The 16,968-nt window shown below is 41.4% G+C and overlaps 1 protein-coding gene across 4 annotated transcripts in view; it reads right to left on the bottom strand.

The window, feature by feature from the left end:
• Positions 1-3,861: 3,861 nt before the first annotated feature.
• Positions 3,862-16,968, bottom strand: part of vti1a (vesicle transport through interaction with t-SNAREs 1A) — a 104,174-nt gene continuing 91,067 nt past the window's right edge. For 2 of the 4 annotated variants that reach the window (XM_027140423.2, XM_027140424.2), the window contains one exon: positions 3,862-7,770. In XM_027140423.2, the coding sequence (XP_026996224.1) occupies positions 7,677-7,770 (94 nt within the window). In that variant the 3' untranslated portion in view covers positions 3,862-7,676. The remainder of the gene's footprint in view (positions 7,771-16,968) is intronic. The other 2 variants (XM_027140425.2, XM_027140426.2) reach the window with 1 other exon arrangement.

The following is a 16,968-nucleotide window of genomic DNA, read 5'->3' as shown; positions in this document are numbered from 1 at the left end:
TACGGGGGCACGGTGGCTTAGTGGTTAACATGTTCGCCTCACACCTCCAGGGTCGGGGGTTCTATTCCCGCTTCCGCCTTGTGTGTGTGGAGTTTGCATGTTCTCCCCGTGCCTCGGGGGTTTCCTCCGGGTACTCTGGTTTCCTCGCCAGGTCCAAAGACATGCATGATAGGTTGATTGGTATCTCTGGAAAATTGTCCGTAGTGTATGATAGTGTGTGTGTGCCCTGTGATGGGTTGGCACTCCGTCCAAGGTGTATCCTGCCTCGATGCCCGATGACGCCTGAGATAGGCACAGGCTCCCCGTGACCCGAGGTAGTTCGGATAAGCGGTAGAAAATGAATGAATGAATGAATGAATATATGATGCGTCAAAATGCAATGAATTTTCCTATACAAAAAAAGAAGAGAAAAAGACTCGGAACAAGACGGAGATGTTTCCTTGACTTTGTCTAAAGGTTTCATTTTATCTACAATCTTTTTTCATTGTGTTTTCTCCAGCAGTTTTCTCCTTGAGGTTTCCCTTTTTTAGAAGATTGTGTCTGACATTTCATAACAGTTATCAAATCTTTTTCTATTTTTATCTGTAGTGTCTCAACAGCTATAAATTCTCTTCCTTTTTTAGTGCAGTGTATTTAATGTGACATTAGTGTATCGCAGTGGTCGAATGCTTCTCCTCCGGCTCTGAGCTGTATGTTTAGAACAGGTGTCCCTGATGATTCATCTTCTCAAAATGCAGTAGAACCGGTCCGTCTTTTCCTCCCATGTCCCTTCTCTTCTTCTTCTTCACGCCTCTCATTAGTGTTTTTTTTCCAAGGCCTTCGGTGATTTGAACATATTTTATTTAAGCAGTTTTGTAAAAGCTATTATTCAGCAGCTGTGATCTATAGCAGCATTACAATTTTCAGGGTCAAGAAGGGATTCGGATATGGGACGAAAATGGGTACAAATGCTGTTAAGAAAAAAAGAAAAGCAGGTACCCAGAAGAGAAGAAAGGGAGGGAAAAAGCCTCATGAAAGATGGTCTTTAAAAATAAATGAGAAAATCGGTAATCCCTGAGTCACTGCATGGATAAAAGAAAATCAATATCTCCTCTCAGTTCAGCTGGGCCTTCAAAAATCCTTGAAATGAACAAAAGTTGTGAATTTTGTTACCACTAGCATACATGTCTGTTAGAGTGGCCTGGTGCTCCGAGCATTAAAGTATAAACTCACTGGCAAAAGCTCAGGAAGCTTTAATGAGTAAGATGTGTTTTGCAGATGAAAACAAAATCAAGGATCCACTTGAGCTGTTCAATTTTTATTCTCTAAAATAAGCTTTCTTCTTTAAATCACTGGCCAGCTTGTCCTTTCAGTGGCAGACACGGCCGAGTAGGAGAGAGGAGGGGGACATCATACAGATTTTGTAACCTTTGAACCATCCATTCAATTGACCCTGTATGCCAACCTGCAGGGACCCCCCTCGCATGAATCCACCTCCATTTCCTGCCCGGGGAGAAAGAACGCCAGACCAGTGCTGCAATTGGCCACTTGACGATGAATATTTAATCAATTCCCTCATCTAAGAAGGAGGTATCGCAGAGGGTGACTGGAAGACAGAAGTGGGGGAATTGAAGGGGGGTAACGAAGTGCCCTTTTCCAGGCGTTGTGCGAGACAATGAAACACACACACACACACACACACCACACCACACCACATGTTAAAGGCTTACTGAGCCTGTTTATGGAAAACCATCATGCATATACAATACTTACACAATTCAGACCCCCCCTCCCAACTCTGTGTGTTAAGTGAAGCCCCCCTACCTTCATTAACACACTCTTCAGTAGCCTGTCATGGAGGATGTGCTCCATCAAAGCTGATTGACTCCCATTTTCCACAGAGATGTCGTGGCTTATCATTGTATGCTCAGATCTCCTGCTACAGGGAACATGAATGGCAGGCTGCATTTTGAGCACACTGATTTTTTCCACTGATGTCTCCCAGTTGGAAATTTAGGTCTGGTAAGTAACCATATGCAAAATAAATAATACCAATTCTCATTATTCAGGTCAGGTCACCTCTCTGCCTCTCAGGCAGCATCTTTCAGCCTTACTCATTAGTGGCCAGATCAAAAATAATGCAATTTATTTCAAATTTCCCAAAACTTTAAAGTCTACTTTTAAAGTGTAACACAAAGCAATTTTTTTTTTTTTGCTTTTTTTGATAGTATTGATATGGTATCAAGATGGTAATCACATCTTGATCATCAATAATGATCATCAATATTGAGATTAATTATGTCACCACATGCTTTTCTGAGATATTGAAGGTACTTTTTTTTATTATTTTTAATAATTTGTTTTTAGAAATAAAACAAACAGATATGTAAAAAAAATATATATATTTTTTAACCATTTGTTTATTTAGCATAAAGATGTATTATTACTGTATAATGTAGCACTACATTATTGCTAACAGGTTTTGAGCAAATCTATAAATTTATTATGATACGTTTGTGTATAATATAAATGCCTTCGATTATATGATATTGTGATATGATTTATTTATTTATTTTCCAGAAGGTGTTGATTAATTTTCTGATTAAATGTCTCGGACCGTGCAGGGCAAATCACAGGATCATATTAACGTGTCCGTCGTTCTAACGCACTGTCGTTTCTATAGTAACCAGTCATTTTATAAGGAGTTGTATGGAGAAGACACGCTACACAATCTAAAGCAAATAAGAAAGCTTTCTGTAAGGAGATATATTTAACATATCTAGCTATATAGTAGTCGTATTTTGTTTTTTTTTTGAAGTCAGAAGGAGTCTTCAGTGTCAGTGCTTTGCAAAGCTGAATGAGTTTTCAGATACACGAAAGAACACGTTCTTTAGAACATTCTACAATATCGAATGTAATTAGAAATGGTTAAAAAGTGTGGCATTATTTCCAGAAACAAATGAAAAGGTTTAGACCGCTATAGACGGCTGTGAGATAAGAGGAATAAAAGCCATTGGGATTTGCTGTTATAGTATAGTAATCAACTTCAGTGTGGGAACAATAACTCTGTTTGTGTCAGGCCACATCATCCTGTTGATTATTTTCTCAGGACAGCATGTGCTGGCATGTTTTATTCCTTACCTGAAGAGAATAAGTGAATATGAAGTACAGGTTTCTCCATGTCTCTCATGTCCACCTGTGAGAAATGCAAGCATCAGTTTACTAGCAGGTGGCTGACTGCCCTGCTGAATGAACTGATTTTACTTATGTAGGTACAAGAACAGGACATGGGCATGTTTTCATATTGTGTATTTCTGTATACTTATGATTTTAATCCCTTTAAGATGAGAATGGTGTAAAATAGCATGATCAGGGGTCAATTAAAGCCAAATCGAACACCGCAGTGATGTTGTATGCAGCGATCTTGTGTGTACTAATAAATGAACCGGTGTCAGAGAGCTGGAGTGTTATTTTTTTGGAGCGTGCAGGTCTGAGCGGCAGAAGAGCAGAGAGCGAGTGGAGAGGACAGGAGAGGAGAAGAGCAATGTGTTTACAGTGTGAGATATGGGTCAGTCCAGCCTCTTTGTTCACTGTGTAGCTGTGGAGTGCCTACACACTCATACAAACTCACACACTCTAGTGGCACAGTGGGGTACAGGAGACAAAGGGAGCGAGTGAAAAGAGCTCGGCTGGTGTTTGACTGTGGTTTAGCTGCGGGTTAAAAAGCGTAAACGGCACTCTGTTTGTATTCCTTCCTCCTGATCGCTTTGGAAGCACCAACTCGCAACCCGAGTTCAAAAGGTACGTCGAGGCGACGTGCTCCTGACATGACACACCGGAGCTACAGTAATCGTAGGCCTAATGAGCGGTGAAAACACACGGTAGTGTTGAAATGCAATACTGCTTTAATGACAGTGGTACAACTAGACAAGCACTCTGCACATCCACAGAGATCACAATCGATAAAAATCACTGACAAATGAAAGCAAAAAAGGAAGAATAGGAACAGTAGTCACGCTAATCGAGAAAGATAGATCTCATCGATAGGACGTCTGCGGACAGATGCTACGCACTCTCAGACTGACACAAATATTGCACTGGGCATATGATCACAGCAAACACATCCGTGTCCAATTCGTGGGCATTTAATATATAAAAAGGGGACAAAGCAGAAAAGAAGAACACTGGTGGACATCATTTCAGGTTCGTGTCATTCAGTTCAGTGTTAGGATAGTGTGACGTACACATGAACGACTTACACATACACACAGGGGTTTGGACAGGAAATTAACCAGCGATGGTCTACTTTGTCTCACTGTGTAACATGAGAAGACACAGACGCTCACACACACAACTTAATTCTTTACTATTGAAGCCATATCACTGTGGATAAAGGAGATGGTCATTTCTCATGAGAGAACCTTTACATGATGAAACATGGACCTCCCATTGTGTATGCTCTCTCTCTCTCACACACACACACAGTGTGTGAGAGATGGTGCTTTAAATCCTAAAAATGTGTTATGAGTTCTGTTACACTGTAGGTTTATTATCAGAGTTAGAGGAACATGAGGACTGCAATTAATCACTCTTCCTCTGTCAGCTGGCTGAGGGCCTGCTAGGGTAAATACACTATGATGTGAACATCAGTCTGAATGATATGTTAAAGTGTGAGCACACTTACTGCTACAGTGTCCCCTGGAATCAGACACAGCCTATCAGAGGGTAATGACTATTCCATAGGTCATGCTGCCAGAGGAGAGACAGAGGGGTGGGAAGGAGCAAAAGAGGAGCGAGACCAAGTTGCTTACAGTGACGAGAGAGGAGGGAAGATATGGACGAGAAAAAGGAGGAGAGAGTGAGGGAAGAAGGGGAGGGGGAAATGGGAGGGAGAGAGATAGGAGAGGAAAACGAGGAGGAGAGATAAACAGAGGGAGAGGAAAATGAAGATGAGAGAAGTAGTGGTGACAGGAGAATGTGGAGAAGGGAGAGAGTGAGAGAAAGAAAGAGCGAGATAAGAGACGAATGAGGTGGACAGAGAAAAAAGGAGAGGAGGATGTGGAGGAGAGATAGATAGGGAGTAATAGAAAGATAGATGGGAGAAGAATGAGGTGGAGAGAGAGAAAAGGAATGGAAAGGAGAACGTGGAGGAGAGAGGAAGAAGAGTGAACGAGGAGGAGAAAGACAGTGGGAGAGGAGGGAGGAGAATGTGTAGAGGAGAAGAAGAGAGGACAATGAGGAGGAGAAAGAGAGGAGACAAGTGAAAAAGGGGATGGGGTTTGGAGGAGAAGAAGTAACGGAGAGAAAGAGAAGGAGGAAAGAAATAGAAAGGGAAGGAAGAGAAGTAGAGGGTGACGAAAAGAATAATATAATGGGGAGAAGGGCGGAGGGAACGAAGGAGAAAAGAATGAGGAGAGGGAAAAGAAAAGGAGACAGACAAAAGAGATGTAGAGGAAAAGGTCTGTAGAGAAAAAGAGAAGCAGCAGATGATAGCAGCAGCAGCCTGCCGAGGTATCAGAAGACACGGCTACTGTTTAAATAATAAAAAGGGGGATATAAACAAATCATTAGCCCCCTAAGAGTCGTTTAATGCAATTTCTTAATGAACATAATAGTCAGAAGGCATAATGAAAGAAAATAAAAACATCTAAACGGGCCTCAACTTGTCATCAGTGCTCAATTATTTCCTTGTCAAGTTGTTATGATTTAATGAGCCCCAGTGGGACTGACGGCTGTCAGTCAGCCCTGACTTTTTGACACCATTACAACTTCAAATAGAGCCGCAGCCACGCTGCCTTCCACCAGCCACTCACTACTGAGAGGATCTGACAGGCCGAGAGAGAGAGAGAGAGAGAGAGTCTCAGTCAGCGAAATGTGCATGCACACGTGTACGCGCACACACACACACACACGCACACACACACACAAAATCATAACAAGCAAAATATACTCCCAGCATTCAACACACACAGATCCAGTGCTCACACTCACACATTTCTAAAAGAGCAGAGAGGACAAAACACACACATAAGACACGCAGACACTCGGTCTTGTCTAGGCGTGTTGGTGAAAAACTCAATCACTGAGGTCATTATCTTATGAGGTTTGTCAAACAGGCAGGATTCTGCCCCTCCTCATCCTCCCTCTTCCTCCTCTCTCCTTTTTTGTTCATTTATTCCTGAACTTAATGATAACTCTCGACGGGTTGGCCCCACATGGGACGGACAGAGACACACTATTTTGTTGGCCATTAATTTGGTGCTTTGAAGCCCGAGCTGTGAAGCAGAGGCAGAGAAAGCCCCCCACCATGCTGCTTCCAAAATAAGACAATCTACCCGGCCTGAAACAGAATACCAAATGCCCTCTGTCTGTCTGTCTGTCCATCAGGCCCTCAGCCAGAGGAGGAGAAAAAGTGTGTGTGTGTGTGTGTGTGTGTGTGTGAGTGAGAGAGAATATCAGTCACATGCAGTGGGAATAATAAACACAGTATCAATAGGTGTGCTGTGTGTGTGTCTTTTAAATGTTCACGCAGTATATTTGAGCTGCAGAACTCTAAAGCACTGGTGATTTCGGAGTCTGTACCATGACTATATCGGACACTGTAAAACATCAGCACGTACACATGTAATCGATCAAATACAATAATATCATTTACAGGAAGTTGGTCCTAAAAAGGAAGAAAAAAAACACACAAAAAAAAACACTACAGATGAAAAGTTAAAGAAACTTCCTAAAATTGATTCATTCGATAGTTTTAAAAAGAAGCCATCAGAGATAAATAAACAGCCTTCAAAACACACACATCTCATTTCTGAGCCTTATACAGTATACACACATTTTTGCATTATACAGAAATAGACAGTATACAATGAGCAATAAAAAGTTTCAGATTTACTGAAAGGAGGAAAATATCTCACCACAATAATCATCAATTTAAATTAAACACAGATATTATAATGTGCGAGTGTGTTAACAAATACTTATGCCGTAAGTTATTACTAAAGCTATGGGTGGCCAGAGGTTTAAAAGTGGTCCTGCTGGGTTGCCTGAACACACACAAGGCCTTTACTGACCTTAGAGGAACAGCGTGAGAAGCTGCTAATCCTGGATGAAGCGTGAGTGGGAGAGGCGTGTGTGTGTTTGCTGCTAAAGGCACTGACCTTTGGGCTGGGTGTAGTGTGTGATTCTGCTCTGTGTGCTGAACTAGAGACTTGGCCCAAGCCTTCCTGCACATGTCACACACCCAGAAATGAACGGGGACTACGCTCTGACTGGAGGTGTACATGCATGTGCGCACACACACACACACACACACACACACACACACACAAATCTGACATTAGAATATAAACATTATTAGCAACAAAACATTAAAATAAAATAACAGATTGTAATATTGAAGCCCCGTTTCTTCCTCTGTTATTATTCTGCCATGTGGACAGTGTGTGTGGAGGTCAATCAGATGGAGGTCCCATGCAAAAGGTTTGAACAGGAAGGTCCAAGCAGTATGATTTTAATGGGCTAGAGGGCAGAGTGGGCATGGACGTGCTCCGGTGGATAGAGTGGAGAGGAGATCACCTGTCACTGCCCACAAGGAATGATTCATATGAACAATTTGTCCTAATTACTCTAGTGCGCTTTTGTTGCTATTAATCACACACACACACGTGCACACACACAGGACCCGTCAGTGGAGATCAGTGGTTCCGCAGATTGAAATAGATGGCCAGGACGATGGTGAGGAGGATGATGGCGCCCAAGATGAAGATCAGGATGCGGTTCTGAATAACCCTGCACATAGACATAGAGGCACAGAAAAGTAAAATGAGATACGGATTTTATACATCCTCAGTTCAGAATGTCACCAATATTTATTTGATACACATTGTTGGAGTTTTCTCTCAAAACTTTAGTATATAATATAAAAGTATGAATTAAGAAAAAAAAAGATAAAATGTATTATTATTATTATTATTATTATTATTATTATTATTATTATTATTATTATTATTAACATTAACAACACCTTTTCTTCCTTGACCTGCTTAATCACCACTAAACAATCCATCAACCTGATACAATTTTGTCGCATTTTCATCCTTGGCCTTAATACCTCAGAGCTGAAGTTATCATCTCCTCAGAAATGTTTTCACACAAATATTTTAGTTGGTTTATAGATGCAGATAAAACAAATAAGAAACATTGCGCACACGCACGAAATATAAAACGTATGACAAATTATTTGCCATAAAATCTCTACAAACCCTTGTTCACCTCTACCAACTTTCAAAAAGGACAACCACATTGCAAAAAAAGATTTACAGTAGAGACTGAGAGTCAAATATGGGTGTGCCACACGTGAGTAAGGAAGTGAAGAGGAGAGTAAGGGGAAGCCAAACGGGAGAGACCCTGGGGTTGGCCTGTGGTGGCGACTCCTGTAACAGTCACTCCTGATAAATGACAGAATTATCCCATGTGCTGACATGTGGAGAGAGCAGGGCCACTGTCCACTGCACCCTACAGGAGATGAATAACCCATACCCTCACCATTCATCACCACTGCAGCCAAGCAGCAGCACCCAGCTCTCTACACCCCCCCCCCACACACACACACTATCCTGCTCCCACAATGCTGTTCTCCATAAAGCACTGAACACACACATTCTCTTGTCAAAAGACGCAGCTTCACCTGATCTTCTGTTCTATGACCTGCTCTAGTTTCTCTGCCTCTAGCTTCAATCATCTGAAATTCTGTTAAATTCTGGGCTTGACTGAGAACTTCAGGTTAGTTTTTATACAAATGTCTTACTTAATTCCTGCAAAATATATGACATATATGATGTTCTTAATAATGTTCATTTCATTACTGTATTATGTATTAATGCATTACTAATAAAAAAATAAACGACATATCATTCGTGTTTCTTTACATTCAGAAACAAGTGGCTTCAAACAGAAAACTTCCTGCAAACCATTACCCAGAGTATGAGTAAAGCCAGCAAGAGAAGGACAGCATAAGACAATGCAAAGCTACATATTTGATAGTGGTGAAGCCTTCATAAAAAATGAGATTTAAAAAAAAAAAAGAGCAGACTGCTGAATTGCTGGAGCTGAGAGAACTGACATTCACGCTGGACTTTTCACCCAGTCACAAGTGAAACAAAACTCCCCTGCTTCACTTTTTAAAGCATTGTTCAAACATTGCCACTATTATACTGAAGGCTTTCTCTTTACGTGAATATTTGGAATTCGGATCATGCTGATTGATGACCTAGACAGAATGCAGTGATTTTCTTTCATCATTCCTTTATTCGTTGTATAACACGTCAGCAAACATGTTACTGGCATCTTCTTGCACAATGACTAAAAATCTTAAAAGACTGCTGAAACGCCATAATCTAAAAGCAGCTCTGTGTTTGATTGCTTTCTTCCAGCTCAGACCCAAGCATAACCTTCTCGGCCATGAAACTTTAAACTTTAAACAAAAAAACAAAACACATTACTTGACACCTAGTCCTGGGAACCTAAAGGTTTTACACATTACATACATACACAAGTTCATGTGAAGCAAACCAAAGGTTACCATCTTAAACTGGACTGGTGATGGTCTACAAACAGGTTTCATGTTTAATAACACTGGGTGCATATGGGATCGGGTCATTAAATAACCATATGAAGCTGTGACTGTGAGAGTGACCTGTGACTGTAGGAGTGTACAGAAGTCAGTTATAATATATACGGGTGGGCTTTTGTAACATATATAGATAACATGTGCTCTAAATCTGAGTTATACGAGTTTGGAGAGCTGAAGAGTAAAGAGATGATCTGATTGGCTGACAGCCCTGTATAATTCTGAGCATACTCACAGTAGAAGACATTAATCAGGGCTTGTTTATCAAGGACAGATCTCCCCCCATGTCTCTTTAACTAGCCTGCATTATTTACACTGATTATTCTCTCTCTCTCTCTCTCTCTCTCACACACACACACACAGAGACACACACACAGACACACACACACAGACACACACACACAGACACACACACAGACACACACACACACACACACAGATTTTGACAGGCAGAAGCTGATGACCCGTACTGGATAGAGCTGAGAGAATGCGAGGAAGGGCCCAGAGTGGTGTAATATTCTGCCATACTGGGAAGACTGAGAGGGTACACTACATCATCATTGGGTGTATACTGGTAAAAATGAGAAACTGGTTAAAATAAGGAGACGTGTCTTTATGTTGTGGTCAGGCACAAGTAAAAAAGAAAACTGATTGATTTGCTTTAAACCATTACTGGCTGCAAAACTGCTGCACATGCAGCCATGAGGCTGTACATAGAGGCTCCTTTTCAGCTGGTTTGTGTTTCTGGCTTTCAGTCTTACATGGGTCTTACCCTTTTAAGTGCAAAATAAATTTCATGGACCCCCTTTGTACAGATTTATTTTATGAACATAATACTATTCACATATAAGGGTCATTAATTAAATCTGTACAATAATATTTTTTCCCTTTATTAAAGCCATAGATCTTGAGACACATGAAGTCCAAGCTGACATTATTTATAGGCTACTTGTTTTTGAGTTATTGAGGTTTACATTGAACCCAATCATTAAACCGTTTCTGGTCTAACATTCCTGCCTCCACATAAACTATTCACTGAACATAATGACTGGCAGCTTTAGTGGAGCACCTATCTATTTACGGAAAGCAGGATTAACAATCCAGGAGGTGCTTTGCCCATGAGGACCCCTGTGTCAGCAGCCTTTAAGCTGACCACTAAGAGCTGACCAAATACTGCTCCATGCCTGGACTCTCAATGCTAGCTGGATAGTGGCAGTGGTGAGAGCAGTGATGTGATAAAGTGTGAGACAGGAGAGAGAGAGAGACAGAGAAATGGAAGGCCATGCTTTCTGGGGTTTGATGGAGGCTCTGTCCTATGCTGAGCCAGGCCCAAAAAGAACAGAGAAGAGCAACAGCCATCAAACTACATCCATCTTTTCATTCTGACACATGACAGGGTTGGAGAGAGCTGCTTGTGCTGTCACAGCTCACAGCTCAGGGTGAGCCTTATACATACACACACACTTCCACGTGCACACACACACGTATATGAACACGCACATGCGCACACACTTGGATACACACTTCTGAGCATGAAGTACACTGCATGTCCTACATAAAGCCAGGCACGGCAAACCGCAATGGCAGAAGAGAGTCCCGATCTTGCCAAAATAACTCTTTCCAAAAGCAGAAGCCAGAATTACACTCAGCCAATGCGTTAAGAATATTGCCCTAAGCTCAAAAAGAGTTTGAGCAATAGAGAGAAGAAAGAAAGAGCGAGAGAGAAGCAGGAAAAGTCCGTTTATCATGGGAGGAGGTGGAGAAGAGGTTGCTTGGAGACAGACAAAAATAATGAGGACTTTTCTGTCAGGAAAAATTTACAAAATCATACCCGTGTTATTAAAATTTAAAATCTTTTTTCCCCTCTCTCCCGTGTTTTTTTTTCTCTTTCCCTCTCTCACTTCTCCTTATTAGTGGCTCTAATGAGGACAGTGATACACCTCTACACTGGGGGAAGGGGGGAGCTGTTCCCTTAAGCCAACGCCATTCAACAATAACACTCCTGAGCCTACTGGGCACTCACTCAGCCACACAGACACACAGACACACAGACAGTCAGGCAGAAAGGTAGACAGACACACACTACTCTGTAAAGTCCCACCAAATTTTTTTTTTCCTTTCTTTTTACCAAGGCAATAAAACAAAATCCAATTGGCGTCTGACTGTTCTTAATTTTCCTCCTGCCAGGATCTCTACAAAGAGAAGGGAAAAAGAGGAGATGGAGAAACAGAGAAGTGGGAAAACAGAGAGAGAGAGAGAGAGAGAGAGAGAGAGAGAGAGAGAGAGAGAGAGAGAGAGAGAGAGAGAGAGAGTAGAGATAGAAAAGAGAGTAGCTAGAAGATCGAGGAAGAGGAGAGCGAGAGGAGAACGAGAGAGAGATGGGAGAGAGAGAATGAGAGGAAGAAAAGAGATGGAACGAGAGAAATGACGAGAAGAGAAGAACAAGATATGGAGACGAGAGAGAAAGAGAGAGAGAGAAAGATAGAGTGAGAGAGAGAAGGAAGATAGATGAGAAAGGAAACGAGGAGATTGAGAGATTAAGGAAAGATGGAGAGAGAGAAAGAGAAATGGAGAGAGAGTAAGAGAGAAAGAGATGGAGAGAGAGAAAGAGAGAAAGAAAAAGAGATGGAGAGAGATAGAGAGATGGAGAGAGAGAGAGAAAGAGAGAGAGAAAGAGGGAGAGATGGAGAGAGAGAGAAAGAGAGAGAGAGAGAAAGAGAGAGAGAGAAAGAGGGAGAGAGAGAGAGAGAGAGAGAGAGAGAGAGAGAGAGTGAGTGAGAGACTGTCGGCACGATCAATGTGTTCACTAATGGTTTGACTGATGGACATCCTTCTCTGTGTGCGCTGTAAAAGTTGGGGGGTCGGAACTGAGCGTGTGATCACAAACTAACAAGGATAAATGTTTTATCAGGCTCTCTTTACTGCGCTCTACACATTGCCACGTGAAAGAAGCCTTTATAGGGCCTTAGCTGTCAATGCCTCATAAATACACACTCACTTAGCTTACTAGTTCTCTACACACTGCAAAAAGCAAGAAGAAAGGTCTGCTTTGAATTCTGTTCCCTCTTCAAAATGTGATGGATGTGCAGCTACTCTACCTGTTAAAGATGCACATTTAGGCTAGAGTTCTGTGATCTGTAAGAATAAAGGACTTGTGAGACTAATGATTCCTAATGTAATGCATTTTTAACCTACAAACACTATGTCACTCAAAGAGCACTGTGTTTTAACTTGCCAGACTAAATAGAACAATTGAAAGAAATAAAGTTATTTAAGCATTTTTTTTTAGGACTTCTTATATACATCAGAATAAATTTAAACCATGTACAGATTTCTAAACTACAGTAACTGCTTTATCCTGGTCAGAGGTGTGTTGAGGGATCTTGTGTCTATCCAGGGTTATAAACACTGTGTTGGATGGCAGTCTATTCTTCTATTCGCACCTAAATAAGAACACCGAATACACCTACCTGCATGTTTCTGGTAAATGGCAGGAAAATAGAGAGCCTAGACGAAAGCAATGCGAACATGTGAAGCAAAAGGAAAGATTTCACCCAGACAGTAACCCTAGCACAAGATCGAACCAGAGGTCTGGTAAGGATTACCGTGCTGCTCGTATGGAATTACAGAAAGTTACTTTTATTACTGGTGTAGTTTTGTGGTTTCAGTTTGTGGTCTGTCTGTTTTTTTTTTTTTTTTTGTGGTGTTTCTTTTACTACTGTTCTTCATAGGCGCTCTACGCGGGACAGGAAATATAGTGAAGGAGTGAGAAAAAAGGAGCGATAGACAGCACATCGCTTAAAGCTTAAGAACATTTTTTTTTCTGTCTTTGGTTTAGTTTGTAGGCTTGTTGCAGTCTACTACTTTCCTTAACGTTAAGCGCTGTACCTAAGCAGAAGGTGTGTGGGTCTTATTGTAGATTTTGTAGAAAGAACGTCTGATCCCATCTGAAATTAAACATGGAAATGTCAAATGTTGTCACGTGGTAAAAACTAACTGTCATGTTATTCTTTCCGAAGACGGTTGGTCCTTTTATATATATATAAATATATATATATATATATATATATATATATATATATATATTTATATATTTATATATATATATACATAAATACATACATATACATACACACACACACACACACTTGCATTTCTAATGACTAACGAGCCAAGTCGGTGGGCTGCGTCTTTAATGATATCTTAATGTGACAAAACCCAAACCGAAGTCTAAATATAACCTCAGTACCCAAACAGTGTATTTTGGCACTTCTAGGTTTGCAAACAAAAGCTGCAATTTCTGTAAAGAGCGGTTTTCTTTATTAAGACTAGCCAAAGGTTCTCATAAGGTCAAAACTGTCATGTATTCATATCATCACAGGAACATTCAGAACTCAGAACACACACACACACACACACACACACACACACACACACACACACACACACACACACACACACAGTCTGCCAGGGGTAATGTTTAAAAATGTTCCCTTTAATTGCATGTTATTTACTTAAAAGCGCTTGACACCATATAATTCCCAAAAGAGAAACGGTGCTTAAGTTCTTCGAAGAATACTTTAACACACACTCTCTTTCTCGAGCTCTTTCTGTAGCTGTGTTTAAAGCGCTGCAGTGTATAACAGGCCAGTTAAACAGGGTTTATTAGTGTGATTATGGGGCAGCTGAGTTGGTCTTCCCACACCGCTACATCACTCTTATCCTTACTATAGAGCTAAGCGGCTCAGAGACCGAGAGATCTGTAATGTTTACTGAAGAGCTCCTGCTCCCTCCCTATATAGCCCCCACACACTGTGTGCAACCTCTGAAACAATGTAAAAATAATTTCTGTAGAGAAAGACCCTCCTCCTACACACACTCACACTCAAGTTGTATTAATGGAAGAGCTGTAGAAGAAAAATAAGATCACATAAAAGGAGTAAAACAAGAAAAAATAGGAAGTAATTGATGTCTTGAACACATGCAGCAGCTTATATGTCAGTGTGTTGACGAGCCTTGTGCGTGCAGATGTGTACACACACTCACAGGACCGAGATCGCTGCTCTACACACTCATGCATTTTTTATTATGCAGCTAACAATCTGAGTAGCAGGCCAGCCTGGGATTTAGATTCTTCCTGGAGAAAGGAGGTAAGGAGAAACAGGGGGTGGGGGTGAAGTATGAAAGGAGAGATGTTGAGAAAGGAGGAGAGTGTGAAGATAGGGGGAAAAACACCTTGTTTGCAACACTTTTTCATGAACGCTCAGGAAGTTCTGCCTACGGCACGTTCTGGCAGCTGTAGCAGGCTGTCCCGGAGCGTTGTCCGAGTGGCATTCTGATTTTTCTCTTATTTTTCAGTATCTACAGATCACTCCCTTCACTGGCTGCTTGCCAACATACTAGCACTCTTTCTCCCTCTCTTTCTACTTTTGCCAGTCTGCTTCACTTGCTATTTCCTTTCTGTGTATGCCAGCCTCTTGATTTCCCTCTTACTCGTTCTCTATTCCCCCTCCCTTGCTCTTTTTTGCCCTTCCATATCCTACTTTCCTCCCACTCTATCATTCCTTCTTTTTCTCTCTTTCTCTGTGAGGGAGGGTGCTGATGTTAAAAGCAGAGAGAGATCCGATATGCACCTGAAAATCTCTCTCTTACACACACACACACACACACGCACGCAAGCACGCTCGCTCGCTCACACACACACACACACACACACACACACACACACACACACACACACACACACACACACACACAAAGTGGGAAGGCCTGTGCCTTTGTGCAGCCAATAAGGGGCCAGTAAACATATTTCAGAGTGCATGTTATGGCTGATGGCAGCAGTCCAGGTTATGTGCCGAGACAGCAGTCAACATAGGTGTGCTAATCCTGCTGTGCATGCACCCTGTACTGGAAACTTCAGAACAAACAAATCAGCCTTGCTAAACAATGAGAACAGTTGAGGCAAAGATAAGAGCTTTTCACAGCTAGTACTGCACGTTTTCTTCACCGAACATGTTCACATCCCCTGTAAAGTACGTGCTGAGGGTGAAGCTTCATGCTGCCAATCCGGGCACAATTTCAATAACCTGCAGACTTTTCAACACCACATCGCTGCTAAATTCATGATTCTGACTGACCAGAAGGTGAGACATTTTCTATAACAGCTCTGACTGAAGCAAATTTATATTAATGCTTTCATTCAAATACTAAATTTTTTTTTTAATAACAACTATTTTACAAGGACTTGTATGGTGGATGGTCCAAATGTAAAACTAGAAACTGTTCCATTAGGATTTCTGACAGGACAGAGAACTTCTCTTCATAGCTGTTATAATGTAAGCAATGAGAGGACCTAGACGGTTTTAAGAAGGTTACGATAATGATAGAATCTTTAAATAATAACTAGATTTGTAAAGTTCGTCGTGACAAACGTTGATGTTGGCTTTGACGATGCAAGTATTCGGAAAGGCTGGTGCTTTTTGGAGGCGAGTGAACATAAGGGTCAGTGTTACTTTTGGAAGCAAGTAAACAGAAAGCTAGGTTGCCAAAACATTTGGAGGTAAGTGGACACGAGCATGTGATGTCATCAGAATACCCGTGAGGAAGTTCCCCTCGTTGTTCTGAGTGGTATGATATGTCATATGTCCATGTTGTAAAAAGTTTTTTGATTTTGCATACATTGGGGGCGGGGCTGTGGGACAACCGGAAGGCCAGTCGGTACACCGATTTAAAAGTTTGTTCAGAGTATCACCCAAAAGGAGCTGGCCAAGTTTGGTGTAGATAGTTTGAAAGCTTGCCGAGTTATAAACCTCCAAAGTTTATAATGGGAGTCTATGGCAAAAAAAAGGCCAATTTGAGACCCGTTACCGGAAGTACCGGTACTCAGATCGCTTAGAAAAGTAATAGCAACAAACGTCAGACCGGGGTCTACAACATATCCGAATTTGGTGCATGTGGCTCGAAAGCCCTAGGAGGAGTTACTTTTGATACATTTTTGTCTAAGCTTAAATAGGAAACAAAGCCAACATAACTAGTGCTGTCATGGAGATGCCCAAAGTAACCACACTACTGATTATTTCCCTATAACAGCACGCCCTGTTGAGTTTCATTACTCAAATATTTACCCAAATGTTCCCCGATTACAATAGGAGACATGCATTTACTGTTGATGAGACACAACCTAAACTTTTGGATGCACTAAAGTCTAAGCATTATCGATCCGATATCTTAGTATTACTTTACACAACGAGCTGGTATTGCAAGACATGCGAAACATGGGATTAAGCCACAGGCCAACAGCGTTTTCTGTACATTACCTGTTAATCAACCCCGACCATACAGTACCTGAGCGTATAACC

The sequence above is a fragment of the Tachysurus fulvidraco genome, chromosome 8, assembly GCF_022655615.1.
Source record: "Tachysurus fulvidraco isolate hzauxx_2018 chromosome 8, HZAU_PFXX_2.0, whole genome shotgun sequence".
NCBI classification, from domain to species: Eukaryota; Metazoa; Chordata; class Actinopteri; order Siluriformes; family Bagridae; genus Tachysurus; species Tachysurus fulvidraco.
The sequence above is the reverse complement of the archived record's forward strand: the minus strand, read 5'-3'. Positions and strand labels throughout refer to the sequence as shown.